The sequence below is a fragment of the Gouania willdenowi genome, chromosome 14, assembly GCF_900634775.1.
Source record: "Gouania willdenowi chromosome 14, fGouWil2.1, whole genome shotgun sequence".
NCBI classification, from domain to species: domain Eukaryota; kingdom Metazoa; phylum Chordata; class Actinopteri; order Blenniiformes; family Gobiesocidae; genus Gouania; species Gouania willdenowi.
In genome coordinates, this window is record NC_041057.1 from 250,702 (window position 1) to 271,612 (window position 20,911).

General features: G+C 46.4%; 1 protein-coding gene across 1 annotated transcript in view; it reads left to right on the forward strand.

Annotated features, from left to right (window-relative positions):
* The window catches only part of gemin5 (gem (nuclear organelle) associated protein 5), a 28,130-nt gene extending 15,518 nt beyond the window's left edge, over nt 1-12,612 (forward strand). Inside the window, exons 18-28 of the mRNA XM_028467178.1 lie at nt 1,921-2,016; nt 2,107-2,244; nt 2,310-2,457; nt 5,385-5,504; nt 7,515-7,725; nt 7,787-8,002; nt 8,067-8,148; nt 9,046-9,093; nt 11,893-12,184; nt 12,252-12,339; nt 12,414-12,612. Of these exons, the coding sequence (XP_028322979.1) occupies nt 1,921-2,016; nt 2,107-2,244; nt 2,310-2,457; nt 5,385-5,504; nt 7,515-7,725; nt 7,787-8,002; nt 8,067-8,148; nt 9,046-9,093; nt 11,893-12,184; nt 12,252-12,339; nt 12,414-12,566 (1,592 nt within the window). The 3' untranslated portion in view covers nt 12,567-12,612. The remainder of the gene's footprint in view (nt 1-1,920; nt 2,017-2,106; nt 2,245-2,309; nt 2,458-5,384; nt 5,505-7,514; nt 7,726-7,786; nt 8,003-8,066; nt 8,149-9,045; nt 9,094-11,892; nt 12,185-12,251; nt 12,340-12,413) is intronic.
* Nucleotides 12,613-20,911: the final 8,299 nt, after the last annotated feature.

Genomic DNA, 20,911 nt, shown 5'->3' on the forward strand with positions numbered 1-20,911 from the left:
AGACACACACACACACACACACACACACACACACACAGGGTGAGCACACAAACACACAGGGTGAGCACACAAACACACAGGGTGAGCACACACACACACTGGGTGAACAAACACTACACACACACACTCACACACACACAGGGTGAACAAACACTACACACACACGAGCACACACACACACACAGGGTGAACAAACACTACACACACACACACAGAGAGGGTGAGCACACACACACACACACAGGGTAAATGCACACTACACACACACACACACACACACACACACACAGAGGGTGAGCACACACACACACAGGGTATACACACACTACACACACAGACACACACACACAGAGGGTGAGCACACACACACACAGGGTAAACACACACTACACACACACACACACACAGAGGGTGAGCACACACACACACACAGGGTAAACGCACACTACACACACACACACACGGTAAACACACACTACACACACACAGAGGGTGAGCACACACTACACACACACACAGACACACACACAGACACACAGACACACACACAGAGGGTGAGCACACACACACACACACACATGGTATACACACACTACACACACACACAGACACACACACAGAGGGTGAGCACACACACACACAGGGTAAACACACACACACACAGAGGCTGAGAACACACACGCAGGGTGAACAAACACTACACGCTCACACACAGGGTGAACACACACTACACACACAGGGTGAGCACACACACACACACACAGGTTCAACACACACACGCACACACACACACACACACAGAGGGTGAGCACACACACACACAGGGTAAACACACACACACACAGAGGGTGAGCACACACACACACACAGGGTAAACACACACACACACAGAGGGTGAGCACACACACACACATGGGAAAACACACACACACACAGAGGGTGAGCACACACACACACACAGGGTAAACACACACACACACAGAGGGTGAGCACACACACACACACAGGGTAAACACACACACACACAGAGGGTGAGCACACACACACACATGGGAAAACACACACTACACACACACACACACACAGAGGGTGAGCACACACACACACAGAGGGTAAACGCACACTACACACACACACACACACACACACACACACACACAGGGTAAACACACACTACACACACACAGAGGGTGAGCACACACACACACACGGTATACACACACTACACACACACACAGACACAAATACACACACACAGAGGGTGAGCACACACACACAGGGTAAACACACACACACACAGAGGCTGAGAACACACACACAGGGTGAACAAACACTACACACACACACACACACAGGGTGAACACACACTACACACACAGGGTGAGCACACACACACGCACAAATATGCTGCCATATTTAATCAGTTATGAATTAGCTGAACACATAATAAACAGACAAAAGACAACGTTCAGTCATTTTAAGGGTTTTTTTAAGCGTCTGTGTAGTTGTTCTCAGAGCACACAGGGGGGCGGACGTCTCCTGCTCATTTGCTGATCCTTCACAGAGCGTTTAAATGAGATCCTTTAAGTCCAGTTTTCACACGTTCATAAAGAACAACTTTGTTCCACTTCAGATGTGAGGATGATGATTTTCATCTTGGAAAAGTTTATTTTCTTGTTTGACCTCAGTGGGCGGGGCCTGCGAAACAGGAGGGCGTAACATAGTAATGACGGTCAAATTCAGCCGTCGCATTTATCATCACTTGATCATTGGTTGCCCTGTGATTGGTCAAATACCAATGGTTATAAATCACATGCTGGTCCTGTCCTACGACACAATGACAGCTCACGTTTACACTCATTTACACACACGGTTGGTTAACGTTGGCGTGTGTGTGTGTGTGTGTGTGCGTGTGTGTAGCACCCCCTGTTGGCTGCGTCCCTGGCCATGGTGAGCACATACACCTGGGGCTGTTCACAGACGGAGCAGCTCTGAAACGCATGTTCCAGGCTGAAGGTAGGGGCCGAAGGTCGCTGTGTGTGTGTGTGTGTGTGGTGTGTGTGTGTGTGTGTGTGTGTGTCCTCACCCTGTGTGTGTGTGTTCCAGAGGAGGCCCACCTGCAGGCGTCTCACTGTGACTCTGTGGTGTACCTGAGGCTGTGGAGTGGAGACCTGCAGGGGGCGCTGCAGCTGGCCACAGAGAGAGGAGAGCTCAGTGACCACCTGCTCTCTATCGCCCCCATGGGTGAGTGTTAGAACTACACACACACACACACACAAGCTGTGACTCCAGCTGTGTTTGTGTGTCAGCTGGTTACCAGGTGTGGACAGAGACGGTGGAGGCATTTATCAAACAGCTGTGTGTGCAGCAGCAGTACCTGAAGGCAGCCTCTCACCTGCTGTCCATTAACAAACTGAACCAGGCTGTGGAGCTGCTGCGTTCACAGCGCCTCTACAGGTCAGTGTGTGTACTACACAATACACACTCAATGAGTAAAAACTACTACTATATACTCTAGTACGTTAGGACGAATAATAGGATGAGTAGAACATATGGATGAGTAGAACATATGGATGAGTAGAACATATGGATGAGTAGAACATATGGATGAGTAGAACATATGGATGAGTAGAACATATGGATGAGTAGAACATATGGATGAGTAGAACGTTGGCATGAGTAGAACGTTGGCATGAGTAGAACGTTGGCATGAGTAGAACGTTGGCATGAGTAGAACGTTAGCATGAGTAGAACGTTGGCATGAGTAGAACGTTAGGACGAATATTATATTAGGATGAGTAGAACATTAGCATGAGTAGAACATTAGCATGAGTAGAACGTTTGCATGAGTAGTACGTTAGGACGAATATTAAGTTAGAGGCTGTAAGAGGACTGCTGTCAGCAAGTATCTGAGTCTGGATCTTTAGAAGATAAAGACCAAGTCAAAAACCTTGGTGTTCTGATTGACTCAGATCTGACATTCAGCATCAGATCAAATCTATCACAAAAACATCTTCTACCACCTAAAGAACATCTCCAGAGTGAAAGGTTTAATGACTCAGAAAGATCAGGAGAAACTGGTCCATGCTTTTATCTCCAGCAGACTGGACTATTGTAATGGTCTTCCTCAAACATCTACAGCTGGTTCAGAACGCTGCAGCTCAGGTCTGAACCAGAACAAAGAGGTCAGAACACATTACACTGGCTCCCAGTCAGCCTCAGAGGAGACTGTAAAGTTCTGCTGCTGGTTATAAATGTGTGAATGGGTTTGGTCCAGAATACATCAGTGAGATGTTAGTCAGGTATGAACCCAGCAGGTCTCTGAGATCTATGGACACAGGTCAGATAGTGGAGCCCAGAGCTCACAGTAACCATGGTGATGCTGTGTTTAGTTGTTATGCTGCAAAGAAGTGGAACAAACTGCAGCAGAGCTGAAGTCAGCATCACATGTGAACATTTTTAAATCAAAGTTAAAGGAACTTTTTTTCTCTACTGTGTATGATTGAGAGAGAGATTTATGGTCATGATGATGATGTCATGATGATTTTACTGATGATTTTACTGATGATTTTAATTGATTTTTACTGATGATTTTAATTGATTTTACTGATGATTTTAATTGATTTTACTGATGATTTTAATTGATTTTACTGATGATTTTAAATGTTCTTATTGATTTTAAACAATTAAATGTTTTATCATGTAAAGCACATTGAGTTGCCTTGAGTGTGAAATGCGCTATACAAATAAATTTGCCTTGCCTTAGGACGAGTAGAACGTTGGCATGAGTAGAACGTTGGTATGAGTAGAACGTTGGCATGAGTAGTACATTAGGATGAGTAGAACAGTAGGATGAGTAGAACAGTAGGATGAGTAGAACAGTAGGATGAGTAGAACGTTTGCATGAGTAGAACGTTTGCATGAGTAGAACGTTTGCATGAGTAGAACGTTTGCATGAGTAAAACGTTTGCATGAGTAGAACGTTTGCATGAGTAGAACTTTTGCATGAGTAGAACGTTAGGATGAGTAGAACAATAGGACGAGTAGAACGTTTGGACGAGTAGAACGGTAGGACGAGTAGAACGGTAGGACGAGTAGAACGTTTGGACGAGTAGAACGTTTGGACGAGTAGAACGTTTGGACGAGTAGAACGTTTGGACGAGTAGAACGGTAGGACTAGTGGAACGGTAGGACGAATAGTATGGTAGGATTAGTACGAGAACGGTAGGATGAGTATTACGAGAACGGTAGGATGAGTAGAACGAGAACGGTAGGATGAGTAGAACGAGAACGGTAGGATGAGTAGAACGAGAACGGTAGGATGAGTAGTACATTAGCATGAGTAGAAGGGTAGGATGAGTAGGATGAGTAGAACGTTTGCGTGAGTAGAACGTTTGGACGAATCGTACAGTAGGACGAATAGTACGAGAACGGTAGGACGAGTAGTACGAGAACGGTAGGATGAGTAGAACGTTAGGATGAGTAGAACGGTAGGATGAGTAAAACGGTAGGATGAGTAAAACGGTAGGATGAGTAAAACGGTAGGATGAGTAGAACGGTAGGATGAGTAGAACGGTAGGATGAGTAGAACGGTAGGATGAGTAGTATGAGTAGTACGGTAGGATGAGTAGAACGTTAGGACGAGTAGAACGTTAGGACGAGTAGAACGTTTGGACGAGTAGAACGTTTGGACGAGTAGAACGTTTGGACGAGTAGAACGGTAAGATGAGTAGTACGAGAACGGTAGGATGAATAGTACGGTAGGATGAGTAGTACGGTAGGATGAGTAGAACGTTTGCATGAGTAGAACGTTTGCATGAGTAGAACGTTTGCATGAGTAGAACGTTTGGACGAGTAGAACGTTTGGACGAGTAGAACGTTTGGACGAGTAGAACGTTTGGACGAGTAGAACGTTAGGATGAGTAGAACGTTAGGATGAGTAGAACGTTAGGATGAGTAGAACGTTTGGACGAGTAGAACGGTAAGATGAGTAGTACGAGAACGGTAGGATGAATAGTACGGTAGGATGAGTAGAACGGTAGGATGAGTAGAATGTTTGGACGAGTAGAACGTTTGGACGAGTAGAACGTTTGGACGAGTAGAACGTTTGGACGAGTAGAACGTTAGGACGAGTAGAACGTTAGGATGAGTAGAACGTTAGGATGAGTAGAACGTTTGGACGAGTAGAACGTTTGGAACAGTAGAACGTTTGGAACAGTAGAACGTTTGGACGAGTAGAACGTTTGGACGAGTAGAACGATAAGATGAGTAGTACGAGAATGGTAGGATGAATAGTACGGTAGGATGAGTAGAACGGTTGGATGAGTAGAACGTTAACACTGTCTCTCTGTTCATATGTGATGTCATGTGTGCGTGTGCACTAGGGAGGCGGTGTCTCTAGTGAAGATGCGTCTGGCTCCTGATTCGTCCCTGCTGAAGGAGCTGTACTGTGATTGGGCGGCTGTGTTGGAGAAAGACGGTCATTTGTCTGCAGCAGCTAAATGGTGATGATCAGTTATTAATCACATCACACCTTCACTTTGTTATATGACTGCAAAAATCTGCATAATAATAACTTGACTTTAGCCTGAGTAACTAAGAGTTCCTATATGATCAAAGACCATCAAAAAGGTCAAAAACAAATCATCAAGCAGCAGCAAAAGAATTAGAGTGAGCTTCATTCCTATTGGAGCGATAGGTCAGCTGACCAATCATAGGCTTAGAATGTCTGCTAAAGCAACACACGGGCAGTAATGGCGCCCTCTGCTGGTTCCACTTTAAAGGATCGCAGCAGTTTATTAATAAAACTTTATTCTAAATGCTGCAGAGGTTTATTCCATAAAGTAGTTTATGTTCAAACTCTGAGTATGTTCAGGCTCAAATGAGGGAAACTCTGAGTATCTCATTCCTAAACTCGAGGTATGTTCTTCTATGAGGCTGTTACCATGGTAACGTTGTCTATGAACTAAACCTGCTTCCTGGCAGGTTTAGTTTAAGAATCCCTGGGTTTCTATTTGGCTCCGCCCACCTGAACACTGCTTCCTAAGGAACACATTAATGTACATTGACACTTTTCTCTGACACATTAGTGACATCACACACCACAGATGTGCTCACATCATTACTAATGTTATGCTGCTTTAGGTTTTTATCAAACGGTAGTTTTCTTTCCAACATTGTAGATGTAGACCATTTAGTGAAAGTCACTGAGAGGTTGATCTACATTAAAACATCTACTGACGTCTGTAGTAAAGTTCACTGGATACAAACCTGTGGATAATGTAAAGGAGGAGATGATCATTTAATTAATACATATTTAAGGCTCAACATTAACTTTACATTGTTACGGCGCAGCGAGTTAAAGCGGTGCTCATGGGAGCAATCGGTTGGGGGTTCAAATCCAGGCTTAGCCATCTTTTTTATGACATTTTTTTGGACGTCGAGATGACACTGGTGACTATATTACATTAATAATCAATATAAATGATGTGACGTCAAACAGCCGTCGCTGCAGTGGGAGGGCTGAACACTTCCTCTATTTACTGGGGAGAAAAGAAAGTATATTAAATATACCTTTTAAATTATAATGATATTGTGAGTGAACTCATCCTTTATAAACTCTGTAAGTTGATGATTTAAACCATTAGTACAGGTAGAGCTGCCTGTCTATGATAAGAGCTGTAAATGTACGACTGTAGAAGAAGTGATCAGCCCTCCCAGCGAAGATGCCCCGCCTCCACAGACACATTTTATTAATATTATTAAACGGTCATCACGTCACTGAAGCGATGAAGTGATGAAGCGACCAAAAAGTGCAACTAATCACGGGTGATTTAAGCGACTATAGTCTCTGAAGTGGTGTTCTTTAGAACAGGCTCATATTCCTCTATAAACACCTGATTATTTCACCATCAGAGTGAAAAAATCACTATTCTGGGTGGTTGCCATGGTAGCTTATTTTATCTTTGCTCCATTGATGATGGCTTTTTATCTTAACCCTAGGTTTACATGCTCTGAGTATCTGATTCCATTACAGCTGGTATGAAGTGGATCAGTCAACCCTGAGTTTACATCATGGGGTTTGTTGACCCAGAGTTTATGGATAAACTCAGAGTTTGTTGAACCTCCTTTATGGAATACACCTCAAGAGGGTTGTTGTTATTATTATTTATTTTGTTATTGTTGTTATTTTTATTATAGTTAATATTATTATTAATAATGATAATAATAGTTTTGTTTTTGTGTAGCTTCCTGTCTGCAGGCCTTTTATTATCCCCGCTACATAATGTGGAAGGAGGATGTAGGTCTGCGTTAAAGTGAACAGATTTGATATGATAACCATCGTGTGGCTCCAGGGCATCAACACCTTGATGGAGTTCAAAAAAGAGAAGCAATTATTTTTTCCGTAGTTATTGCCCTTGTTCCATTATTTTTGCCGGGGGATGTTGATGACTGTCTTCTTATTATTAATATTGTTATTTTTATTGTTGTTGTTATTGTTATTATTGTTGTAGCTTCCTAGCTGCAGGCCTGGGCTTTGAAGCAGCCAAAGTTTTGTCCAAAAAGAGTGACATGGCGTCCCTGCAGACGGCGGCGGAGGTTGCCAGGTTGGTGGGAGAGGAGGAGCTGTGTCGCTCGTTGTCTCTGCGCTGCGTTAAAGAGCTGATGGAGGCTCGTGATTGGCTGGGAGCGCACGGCGTGCTGGGCTTGGACGAGCAGCTGAAGGTGTGTTCATATCTGCTGATGTGTGTGGTGTGCTCTGATGATGAGGGGGTGTGTCTCTCAGGCTCACAGGCTCCACCTCTCTGTGGCCGAGCTGTTGAGCGTGAAGCTGGACACGCCTACCCCTATGCCCAGCGAGGATGGCGTGAGGCTCCAGGACAGAGTGATGGAGGTGTGGGCGAAGCACTATGAGGTGGGAGAGTCGACCAGTGTCGGCCACTTCCTGTTGGAGCTGAGGAGCAGCGAGTACACAGCGAGCAGGAGCACGTCCCTCAAAGAGGTAGCACACACACACTTACACAATGGTCTCAGTGGGCGTGGTCTCAATGGGCATGTCCCCACAGGTCCTTCTGCTCTCCTCGCTGCATGTGACCTGCGCCGTGCTCGCCTGGATCAGCAACGACCACGATCTGCTGCTTATGAGCTGTGGAACGCTGGGGAACCACTGACACACACACACGACGAGAGGGTGGGTGGGAGAGATGGGTAGATGCCTGTTTCCTGATGGTAACACACGAGAGAGACACAATCGAGAGAGTAGAGAGAGCGAGAAGGAGAGCGAGAGCGAGAGGAGACACACACGAGAGAGAGACACAACGAGAAGAGAGAGAAGCGCGAGGAGCGAGAGAGAGAGTAGAGAGAGAGACACACTCGAGAGAGAGACGAGAAACACACGAGGATAGACCACGAGGAGAGAGCGAGAGAGACACACGAGATAGACACACGAGAGAGAGAGAGAGACGAGCGAGAGTCGAGAGAGAAGAGAGAGAGAGAGCGAGATGAGAGAGAGAACGAGAGAAACACACGAGAGAGATCACACGTAGAGAGACCCACGCGAGAGACAGCGTAGACACACGAGAGAGACACACGAGAGAGATGAGAGAGAGATACACACGAGAGATGAGAGAAGAGCTAGAGAGAGGGGGGAGAGAGAGAGAGCGAGAAGAACACGAGAGATATGTCGAGAGAGAGAGAGAGAGAGGAGCGCGAGATGACAACGAGGATAGCGAGAGAGAGAGAGAGATGAGGCGAGCGAGAGAGACACACGAGGAGAACAACGAGAGAGACACGCGAAGGAGAGAGAGAGAGCTATGGAGAGAGAGAGAGAGACACACGCGAGATGAGACGAGATAAAACACACATAGATACACACGATATATAGATAGAGAGATAGAGAGAGAGATAATAGAGGACTATAGAAACACACATAGACACATATGACACACGAGATATACACACTAGCTGACACACTAGATACACACGATATAAACACACTATATACCACACTATCTTACACACTATATATATATACACACTATATAGTATACTATAGTGTGTGTGGAGAGATGTGTAGACGCCTGTTTCCTGATGGTAACACACACTATATATAGACACACTATATACACCCACTTTACACACTATACACACTTTGTATACACACACACTTTACACACTATATACACACACACACACTTTACACACTATTTATATATACACACACACACACTATACACACTAAGGGCTCTATTCTCCACCTGTACTTAGGTCAGTTGATGCACGCCTTCATCCCAGTTACGCACTGTGGGTGGAGCCTCTCTGAAATGTGGGCGTTCCCATTCAAATCTGGCTTTATGCGTATTTTTCCATCTGCTTTAGTTCTTTTCCTTCTTCTAAACCTGTAATAAGTGCAGCGCCCTCATAAGGTCAAACATTATATTGGACTAGAAGTTTGGGCTTAGTTACATGTTGACATTTAACAGTTCTATACGGGACAAAATGTTACATTTTATATATTTTATCTGTGCCGTCCACTCTTTGTCCTGCAGAGGTGGTAGGTGCTGCGTCATGGAGCTGATCAGCTGTGATCACTACAGTTGTGCTTCAGCTGCTGCTGCTCATTAAATGAAACTTTGACAGATGTCAGACTTCTGTCCACGTTGGTCACAGTGATGTCCAACTATTTTCATACTAAAGCCACAGTTTGATCCACTGCAGAGTAAATAATAAGTGAAGCCGTCGTATGCAGAGGTGTGTGAAACCAGAAACTGTTCTCACACATATTTAAATGAGGCTCATCTTTAATTCAGACTCACTCACATCAGCTCCATAAGGTTTCACAGAGGGGTCCCCTGAGGTGCAGTCATTGGTGTAGAGGGAGAATAGCAGTGGGGAGAGAACACACCCCTGAGGGGCGCCAGTGCTGAGTGACCGGGTGCTGGATGTGATGCTTCCCAGCCTTACTTGCTGCTTCCTGTCAGACAGGAAGTTGGTGATCCACTGACAGGTGGAGGCCGGCACTGTGAGCTGGGTGAGTTTCTGGTGAAGGATGCATCCTCCACAGACCTGTTTGCCCAATAGGCAAACTGCAGGGGGTCCAGCAGGGGTCCTGTGATGTCCTTCAGGTGGCTCAGTACCAGCCTCTCAAAGGACTTCATGACTATGGACGTCAGAGCAATGGGTCGATAGTCATTGATCCTGTGATGGCAGCTTTCTTTGGGACTGAGATGATGCTGGAGCTATTGAAGCAGGAGGTACTTCACACAGCTCCAGTGATGTGTTGAAGATCTGTGTGAAGATGTGGACCAGCTGCTCAGCACAGGCTTTCAGACAGGAAGGAGATACTCTGTCTGGTCCTGGAGCCTTTTTGATCTTTTGTTTCTTGAATAGCTGTCATTGATCTTCAGGGCAGGTGGGGGGTCAGAGGGTGAGGTAGGGGAACAGGAAGGGCAGAGTCCAGGTGATGGGCTGATGCTAATGAGCTGAGGGGGTGGGTGTGAAAACCTGCAGTAGAAGTTGTTTCAAAATAAAAATGCATTTTATCATTTTCTCAAATTTCAAAGACATTTACAAGCGTAAGGAAAACTCCATGTTCCTTGATTTCTAGACAGCCCAAAAATAATGTCACCATGGCCCCGCCTTCTTTGCTTCAGACCGCCTTCATTCACAGACTACACACTTTGATTTATGCACAATGGGCGTGTCAGGAACCTGGATCAGAGAATATGCACAGGAGAGAAGAGCATAAAAAAGCGCTTAAGTCCAGACTGGAGAATAGGGCCCTATATACACACTATACACACTATACACACACACTACTATAGTGATATATGTAGGTTCCCTGATAGTAGCACACACACTATACACACACTTCTCATATTTAAACCTATTTTCATCACTTTTTCTTGCCATCTTTTTGCTCTTTTTAACGTATTTTTGCTACATTACTCTAATTTCTGACACTTCTACATCACATTTTAATGTCTTTCCACCACTTTTACACCTAATGTCACATATATTGACCCATAATTGTCACTTTTAACCTTTTTTCACCATATTTCATGTTTATTTTTGTCACCATTTGTCTTTCTAATTTTTTTACCTTTTTTATCACTTGTTCTGTCTGTTTTTATCCACTCTATTTTACAACTTTTAACCAATTTCTGTGGTTTTTAAAATCCCATTTCACCTCCTTTTCCACCATTTCTGGTCACTTTGAACCATTTTATTAGTGATTAAAACCAGGATTTCCATCTTTAAGATGACTATAATAATAATAATAAACATTCCTGGATAACAGTGGATATTATTCAGATGAATAAATAAATGTGGTTATCACAGATTCATAGAACAATGGACCATCATTTTACTGACTTTATGGATGGACCCCAAAAATCTCTCCTTTACTCCCCCTTATAGATGGTCCTGTCTCCACATGACTGTTCTTCAATGTTCATGTCTGTGTTCAACCACCTTCAGCTACAGTGGGGGTCCCTGCTCTATGGGACCTTTATTTTGGAGGGTCCCTACTCTGGGACCTTTATTTTGGAGGGTCCCTGCTCTATGGGACCTTTATTTTGGAGGGTCCCTGCTCTCTGGGACCTTTATTTTGGAGGGTCCCTGCTCTCTGGGACCTTTATTTTGGAGGGTCCCTGCTCTCTGGGACCTTTATTTTGGAGGGTCCCTGCTCTCTGGGACCTTTATTTTGGAGGGTCCCTGCTCTCTGGGACCTTTATTTTGGAGGGTCTCCACTCTCTGAGACCTTTAGTGGGCTGATCAGGTTGAGAACCAGTGTGTTAGAGAAATGAAATGGTTCCAGTCTCAGCACTGTTCCATAAAGTGATCATGAGTGAATCTAAATCTCAGTTTGATGACGTTGACGTGTGTGTTTAGGTGATGTGGGCGTGTTCTCCAGCAGACATTCTGAACGTCTCCATCCCTGTGGGGAGGGGTCCCAATGTGCAGCGCTCAGCCTGCAGGCTGTGGTCACCTACCACCGTCTGTATGAGCAGTGGTGGAGAACCTGCAACTCACCCCTGATGGACCAAGAGCTGTGGGAGTCACATGTGTCACTGCTTCTGTCTGAGCCTCACGCTGCCTGTCAGGTCGCACTCAGGGCTGAGGCTGAGCTCACACAGCGCCTGTCTGTCCTGGTGCAGCAGCATAGCAGCAGAGCATCACAGAGGTACAGTCACATGACCTCATTGTGAGTTTAAATGTTATTATTCACCTGTTATTAAACACATGTTCAGCGCTGAGGAACCATCCAGTTTCCTGTCTCTAAGCTCCGCCCTGTCCAAGCATCAGAAGGAACTTTCAGAGTTTCCTAAATCGTTGAAGGTGAAAACGCATTGATTGGACGTTAGCTAAAGGTTAAGCTCCTCCCACTCTGAGCGTGGCTGCGTGTGTTTCAGGCGTTTCCTCGTCCTGACGTGTTGGAGTGTTCTCTTCTTCTGCTTCACCTCAACGTCTCTGACGCCATCCAACGAGACGCCAAAAACCTGCTGAGGACGTACGGAGACACGCGTCCTGACATCCTCAGAGCCTCACGCTGCTTCCTCACATGATCACATGACCACCATTACTGCTTCAATAAACACACCTTTGATCACACAGTGAAGCTCCTTCTGTCACATCATAACATGAAAGATAAACAATCATCAAAGGAAACACAAACACTTCCTGTTATTGGAAAAGGAAGAAGCTTCAAATGTAGTTAACAGTGTTAATGCTAATGAGTTAGCATCAACTCATTAGCATTAATTAATGCCGTAGTGTAGTTAGCGCTCTGATCTCATCTGAAGCTTTTTCTGTCCAAGGTTCTATTTTGGTGATATAGAAAATTACAATATGTCTTATAAGGATATATTTGATCTTGTTTTAATAGTTAGTTTTTGTTACTTTTCAGAATTGCATGAAAAACACAGTTAAGTGGATTTCTGAGTGTTTTAACCCAGACCGTCATCTACACAAGACACACTACAGAACTCACTCACACGTGCTGTCCCTCAGAGGAGAAACCGACTTAAGTGTCACATATTGATCAGCTGTTTATTAATAAATGTGTCTGCGTGACATTTTGCATCAGTAAATTCAACCCAGAACTGTTTTTCTGTTCAGGCTTTATTGAGTTAAAAATATTGAGATTTATATCCTATATTTTCATTTTTGAGAAAAAATATTGAAATATGAGTTTTGGTCCATATCGTCCAACTCCAGGAGAAGCAGACTGGTTCTTCTGGGAACCATGGGTTAGAAAACATCATCTCAGAGACACACGTGATACATGAAATATTAAATATTGTAGGAGAGCAGGGGCCAAATGTAGACCAGTTTAATCTACAACTGAATTAGGTAGAAAAATGACACAATGATTCATGTTTTTACTTTCTCCTGCGGGGCCGAATTGGATTCTCTAGGCTGTACTCACACTGGTAACCAGCTCTGTGCATGTGTGAAACCATGGGGGGCCATTGTCTGGCCTGTGTAGGTGTGAACTGCACCACAGGGGGGTTAACGGTCTGATGGTCCTGCTAGAAGAGGTGGTCCAAACAGCGTGCTAGACTGGCACGGTTGGCCGCGCATGCGCACGCACAACTCGACTCGCGCGCAAAATGTGATGACGTTCGTACCGCGCGACGCTTTACGGCACATAAACATCCGCATTCCACAATGATATCGGTGTCAGAAGTGGTCGTTAGCTGATATATATGAACAACACCACAGAGAACTCATGGAGGAAGAGGACAACATGACCGTCAGGACTTCTCTTTGTTCAGCCGACAGCGGGACAGTAACGGAGTGTAGGAGCTCATCATCAGGTCCGAGGGTATAAATATACATATAAACACATATTACTGGTATATTAACCCATAGAAACCAGAAAATATGGAAATGGGACATTTTACTGCTGCTAATGTGTAACATATTACTGGTATTTTGTGGACAGGACACATGTGGTTGGTTATTATATAACCCAGAAAAAAATGGAAATGGTACATTGTACTGCTGCTAATGTATAAATAATATAAATATATATGGTGTTTCAGTGTTCTGGGACACATACTCACTAACTCTGTAGAATGAAAACAAAGTGTAGTGTATTAATTTATTCATCTAAATGTAACCAAAAACAGAACATCACAAATACAGCCCAAATAAATGAAATGTCTGAAAGAAAGGTCATAATTTTACAAACAAAAATCAATAAGCCAGAAATAAAGTGCAACCTTTTGCAAAATGTAACATGAACCTTAAAAACAAAACATTTAAACATTGGAAGTACAAGGATGGGAATATTATGACAGCAGAACCTGGAACAAGACTGTAAACTATTTATTTATTTTTAATCTTATTTTATTTCTCTTCTTAGGTCGTGTCGTGTTAGTGAACATGTGATAATACCAATTATCAGTATGTGGAGTTCCTGTTAGTCCTGCACAACTATAATGAATTGATCAGAAATCTACACGTGTCCTGTTCTCATAATACCAGTAATATTTTACACATTTACAGCCATAAAATGTCCCATTTCTATATTTTTTGGTTTATATGGGTTAATATACCAGTAATGTGTTTATATGTATATTTATATCCTCAAAATTACCATAGAATTTTGTGTTTTACTCAAACCCCTCATCATCACGTCTCTGCAGAAGAAGACCCTCCACTGCACCTCAGCACTTTAATAACTCACTAATTTCATAATTTAAATAAACTATTTCTACCTTTGTTTTTCTGTTTACATGTCGTTTGCTTTGTATTGAATAAAATAGTTTCTCTAACAGTTAAATCTACACATTTATACTGTATATAATACACATACAGGATGATGTGTAACAATAATCAGTAACATTAGCTGTAAACACATTTTGTAGAACTAAATATAAAGTTATGATGTGAACAGAAAGAAAGGAAGACGAGCCAGATAATTATAAACTTTAGAATATAATACAATCATAACTTTTAATCATAAATATGATTCTTCTCAAAACAACAAACTTTGATATCTTTGTCACACAATATCTAAGCTTCCAGTGAATAATTTACAAAAAATAAAAAAAGTTCACTAATGGTGACACTGAGATCTCAATGTCACCATCAGTGGTTATTATTATTATTATTATTATTATTATTGTATGAAGCCAACATTACTGCAGCTCTGCACATCATTGTTGTCCTGTTAAAATATTTTTATACAAAGACTTAAAAACAATCTGAAATTAGTGCTGACTCAGTAAATCACCTTTATTATACATTATAACAATCTGTTCCTTAAGTCTCTAAATTATTGAAACAATTAAAAACATCTCCTAGAAATGGACTGTATGGACTTAAAGAAGAAGAAATAAAAGAAGAGTTAGATGATGTCATGTTCATCAAAAGGAAAACTGAAAGTGATGGAGATAAATATGATCAGATGGACACAGACACACAGAGTTTAAACAAACACACAAATAATCTGTCCTAAACTGTCTCACACATTAAAATCATCTATTTACACTTATATTATTGTACACAAAGACTAGCTCCACAAAATCAGAACGATATTTATTGATCCATAAATTAAACTGATCTTACCTTTATAGGCTCAGTTTCCTCCTTTGTTTTTAAATCCATTTGAACCTCCATTCATGGTGGTTTTTATCATCAGAGAGTCTTTCATTTTTAATAAATCCACCGTTATTTGGTCTGTTTTAATCTTTCTTTCTCACTCACTTGGTTCTCTCTGTTCCTTGTGTCGATTTCGTCAAAACAAAGCAGCATCTTTAATGTTTCCGTTACGTGTGAGTAAAATTACCACAATGTACCGACACTGGCTGTAAAGAGCAACTTATTATCTTTCATAAACTGGTGGAATTTCTCCGATAGAGCAAATATGAGCAGAGTTACAGTCATTTAAATTAACGTGATGCGTTCAGGGGCCCTGGGAAACCCAGTCCGTGAAAAGAGCACGTGTCTGGGTAAATCTTGTTCTATTTCATCCCTTCTGACCGCCAGAGGCGGTGCTTCAAGCACTGAATGATCATTCTTGCGCATGCGCAGGTCGAGAAATTAATAACAACAAAGTCACCTGTGACCTCTGGTGACCCACGTGAATCTATAAAGTCACATGACACCGGAAACACAGTCCCTTTTGTTCTTCTCGCGTATGGTCGAGTGTTGCTCTTCTGAACGGACTCCACATACTGCTGTAGTCTTCTGCGGCTCACTGCTATCGGCTCGTGACCTGTGGTGGGAGCTGCGAGCGCGTCTCGCCCCCCCGTGCAGTCAACTGCCTCGAGTGCCTTTTTTAGGCGGCAGGTTTCGTCCACCTCTTTTTTGGTTCCCCCCTCCGCGGAGTACGACGGTCAGCTCCATGCCTGCTGGACCGACACAAAGGCGTATTCCAAGCCTACTGCCGATGGTAGGGCGCTTGCTTCCATGCAGAAGGCGCCGAAATTGGGCTTGGATCGCATGCCGGCGGTCGAACCGGCAGTGGCCTCCCTTATTGTGTCCCCAGAGGAGGCCCTCAGATCCGATGCAAGGTGCCCGCGCCCTCAGTGTCGGGCCACTGATGAGCTTTTGTGTAGAGCTTATGAGGCCGGGGCTCGTATGGGGCGTATCGGGAATTCCCTGTCCCATTTGCTGCTGGGACTGGCTGCGTCACTGGAGGACGTTGGTCTAGATTTGCCTACGCAGGGTCTTGTTGACACTTCTCTGCAGGCTTTTGCGTTTATGTCGAGGGAGCTGGGCCGCCTGCTCTCCACTCTCACATTGGCTCGGAGGCAAGTCTGGCTGTCCCAGTCTCCTCTGACCGAGTCCTGTAGGAGGACTCTGCGGGGTCTCCCGGTCCACCCGGGGGAACTCTTTGGTTCGGCGGCAATGGAGGCTCTGCACCGTACAGCACAGGCCACCTAGACGCGTCAGCAGTTGGCGGGCCTTCACCGGCGTGCACCTCCGCGGGCGCCTGCGCCGGGTCCACCCCCAAGGGTTTCCCCTCCCTCGGCGGATCCCTTTGCTGTTCCTCGGCGACCGCTTGCGAGGTCTGACCATTTTCGTGGCGATCGACCTCGGACGCAGGCCGCTCGTCTGCCCCGCATGGAGCGACAGAGTCGGCAACCCTCCCGATCCACTAGGGGTCGGGGGGGACGCAGGTGAGATCCGGGGTCCGGGGGTCGGTCGTTTCACCCTGGAGCAGCTCCGTTATTGGGCTGCCCACACCCGGGACGTGGGGGTGTTGAACATATTGTCCGGGGGTTACAGACTACAGTTCCGCCACCGACCTCCCGTTTCTGGCCCAGTCCGGGTCACACACTTCCACCCGGCCAAGGCCCAGGTGTTACAACTCGAGATTCGAACCTTGCTGGACAAGGGTGCGATCATGCCTGTGGATCCCCTGCAGGATCCAGGGGGTTTTTATTCCAGATATTTTCTGGTCCCGAAAAAGACAGGGGACCTGCATCCCGTGCTGGACCTGAGAGGTCTCAACATGTTTTTAAAGGTGTTATCGTTCCGCATGTTACGCACCACGGAGGTGCTTCGCACTGTATCGAGGGGTGAGTGGTTCACCAGCATCGATCTGGAGGATGCGTATTTCCACGTCCCGATCGCTCCTCCTCATTTGGAAGTTTCTACGTTTTGTTTTTCAGGGCCGCCATTTTCAGTTCAGGGTTCTCCCATTCGGTCTCTCACTGTCGCCCCGCGTATTCACGTGGGTTGTGGCAGCGGCGCTGGCCCCATTGCAGGCACGGGGGTTGAAGATACTGTCTTACCTGGACGATTGGCTCATTTGTGCACCGTCGCGTGCTCGGGCTGTTTGGGACACGGAGACAGTCCTCGAGCACGTACGGCGGTTGGGGCTCAGGGTCAATCTCCCCAAGAGCAAGTTGAGTCCAACCCAGGCCACGGTTTTTCTGGGGTTTGCTCTCGACACGGTCTCCATGATGGCTCGGCCTTCCCCACGGCGGGTCGAGGATATAGGGGAGACCCTCTCCACTTTTCGCGGGGCCGGGAGACTCCCTTTTGCCAAGTACCTTCGGCTCCTGGGCAAGCTGGTCTCGGTTGCTGGCGTAGTTCCTTTGGGCCTGCTCCGCTTACGCCCCCTGCAAATCTGGCTGAACGACCGGGGTCTGGATCCGTCGCGGTGGGCACACCGACGGGTGTTGGTGCGTGTATCGCATCGGTGTCTTGTGGCCCTGGCTCCATGGCGGGACCGATTCTGGCTGGAGCACGGCGTCCGGCTGGGGGTTTGTCCGGCACGGAGAGAAGTTGTTTATATGGATGCGTCGTCCACGGGCTGGGGTGCAACGTGGCAAGGCCGAGTGACCCAGGGTATGTGGTCCCCTCAATCGAGGCGGGAGCACATAAATGTTTTAGAGCTCCTAGCGGTGCATTTGGCGCTTCGCCAATTTCTGCCGTATCTGAGAGGCCGACATGTTCTGGTGCGATCAGACAACACCTCTGTGGTCTACCACATCAACCACATGGGGGGAACCAGGTCGGTCAGGTTGACGGAGGTGACGGCTCGGCTACTCACGTGGGCGTGGCCTCGGCTGGCGGGCTTACGTGCGGCGCATTTACCGGGTCCGGGGAATCAGGTGGCCGATTTCTTGTCTCGCCATGCGTTGCCGCCGGGAGAGTGGATGCTCCATTCGGAGGTGGTGGAACGGATTTGGGGGGCCTTCGGCAGGGCAGAGGTGGATCTCTTCGCTTCGAGGGAAGCCACCCATTGCTCTCTCTGGTTCTCTCAGGGGGACGTCACCAGCCCGATGGGCCGCGATGCGCTGGCGCACGACTGGCCGCAGGTCCTGCTGTACGCTTTCCCGCCGTTGCCGCTCATTTTCCCGACGCTTCTCCAGGTCCTTCAGGGTGGACACCGGCTCCTCCTGGTGGCCCCATTCTGGCCGAGGAGGACATGGTTTCCGCTGCTGCACAGGCTCTGTTGCAGCTTGCCGATGCGTCTCCCTTGCAGGGGGGACCAGTTATCACAGATGGGGGGTCGGGTATTACACCCCAATCCCGATCGCCTACAGCTCTGGGTCTGGCCGCTGCACGGCCAGGAGTAGATTTTTCTGTGTTCGGCGGTGGTGTGGGCCACACTATTTGCAATGCACGGGCGCTGTCCACACGCATGTTGTATGCTAATAGGTGGAAACTGTTTGCCAAGTGGTGCGGTGACCGTGGGCTGGACCCTGTATGCTGTCCTGTCTTTTCGGTTCTCCAGTTTCTGCAGGACCTCCTCGACAAGGGGCGGTCTCCTTCTACTCTGGGGGTATATGTGGCGGCTATTTCGTGTTGGCATGTTGGGGTGGATGGTGCTACTATCGGTGTCAATAAGACGGTCTCGCTGTTTCTGAGGGGTGCCCGGAGACTGCATCCCCCCAGACGCCACGTGGTGCCTTCATGGGACTTGGCTGTGGTGCTCGAGGCCCTGGGGTCTCTGCCTTTTGAGCCATTGGCAGAGGTGAGCCTTAAATGGTTGTCCATGAAGACTGCGTTCCTCTTGGCGATGGTCTCGGCTAAGCGCGTGGGGGAGTTGCAGGCGCTCTCTGTCGAGGACCCCTGCTGCCAGTGGAACCCGGATGGTTCAGGGGTTACTCTCTGGCCTAATCCATCTTTTATCCCCAAGGTTCCCTCTGCAACCGCGGTCGGCCCCTTGCGTCTTGCTCGTTTTGACTCGGGCTCTGGCTCCGAGCATTTCTGCCCGGTCCGTTCGCTGGCCGCTTACCTGCGTGCGACCGCGGCACTACGCAAGTCGGGTCAACTGTTTGTGTGCTTTGGGGGACCCCGTGTGGGCCTTCCACTGTCGAAGCAGCGTCTGTCACACTGGGTTGTTGGTGTCATTGCTGAGGCTTATGCCAGGTGTGGTCGGCGGCTGCCCACAGGTGTGAGGTGCCATTCCACCAGGAGCATCTCCACTTCCTGGGCTGCACAGGCGGGGGTTCCACTGGAGACTATATGTGAAGCAGCGTCGTGGACGTCTTCGAACACCTTCGCCAGGTTCTACAAGGTGAACGTGGCCGCTCCACATCCGTTGGAGGGCGTCCTCCGTCAACGCCGCTCTTGAGCGAGGTGAGTGACTTTTGGTTCCGGGGATTCCTCGGGACCTTGTTGATATTAGTCATTCAGTGCTTGAAGCACCGCCTCTGGCGGTCAGAAGGGATGAAATAGAACGTAAGTTACGTATGTAACTATGGTTCTATGAATCCCAAATGACCGCCAGAGCGTTCAGTCCCTCGGAATCTTCTGTGGTTACGCGAGAAGATTGTGGGACTGTGTTTCCGGTGTCATGTGACTTTATAGATTCACGTGGGTCACCGGAGGTCACAGGTGACTTTGTTGTTATTAATTTCTCGACCTGCGCATGCGCAAGAATGATCATTCAGTGCTTGACGCACCGCCTCTGGCGGTCATTCGGGATTCATAGAACCATAGTTACATACGTAACTTACGGTTTATAGTTACCCTACGCAACAGAAAATATGAAATTAACAGAATGTACTGTCAACAACAAACCCAGAGTCGCTTAATGGTGACGTAACGCCATACGTGTGTCATAAATTAACGTGATGATGTGTTTCTCTGTGGGAACCGAGTTGAGCTGGTGATCACGTCCGTTCTACCGTGTCAGAAAAGGGACGGGGGGGTGGGGGGGGATTCCTGCTGTGAGCTTGGAACGGCCCCAGTTACCAGTGTGAGAACACCCTAGGCCAGGTTTGGTCCCCAGGCCTCAAGTTTGACACGTGTTGTGGAGAATAGTATATTTACTATATTCTCAAATAAATATGTTAGTAAAACCAAAGACGCTGTAAGTCTGTCATGTTATTTAATGAAAGTGTGTGTTATTGTTCAGCCTGAGATATGAACAGATTAACAGACACAAAGTTTAGAGAACCAATAATCAATTATTTATTTATCAAAAGCAGGAAAA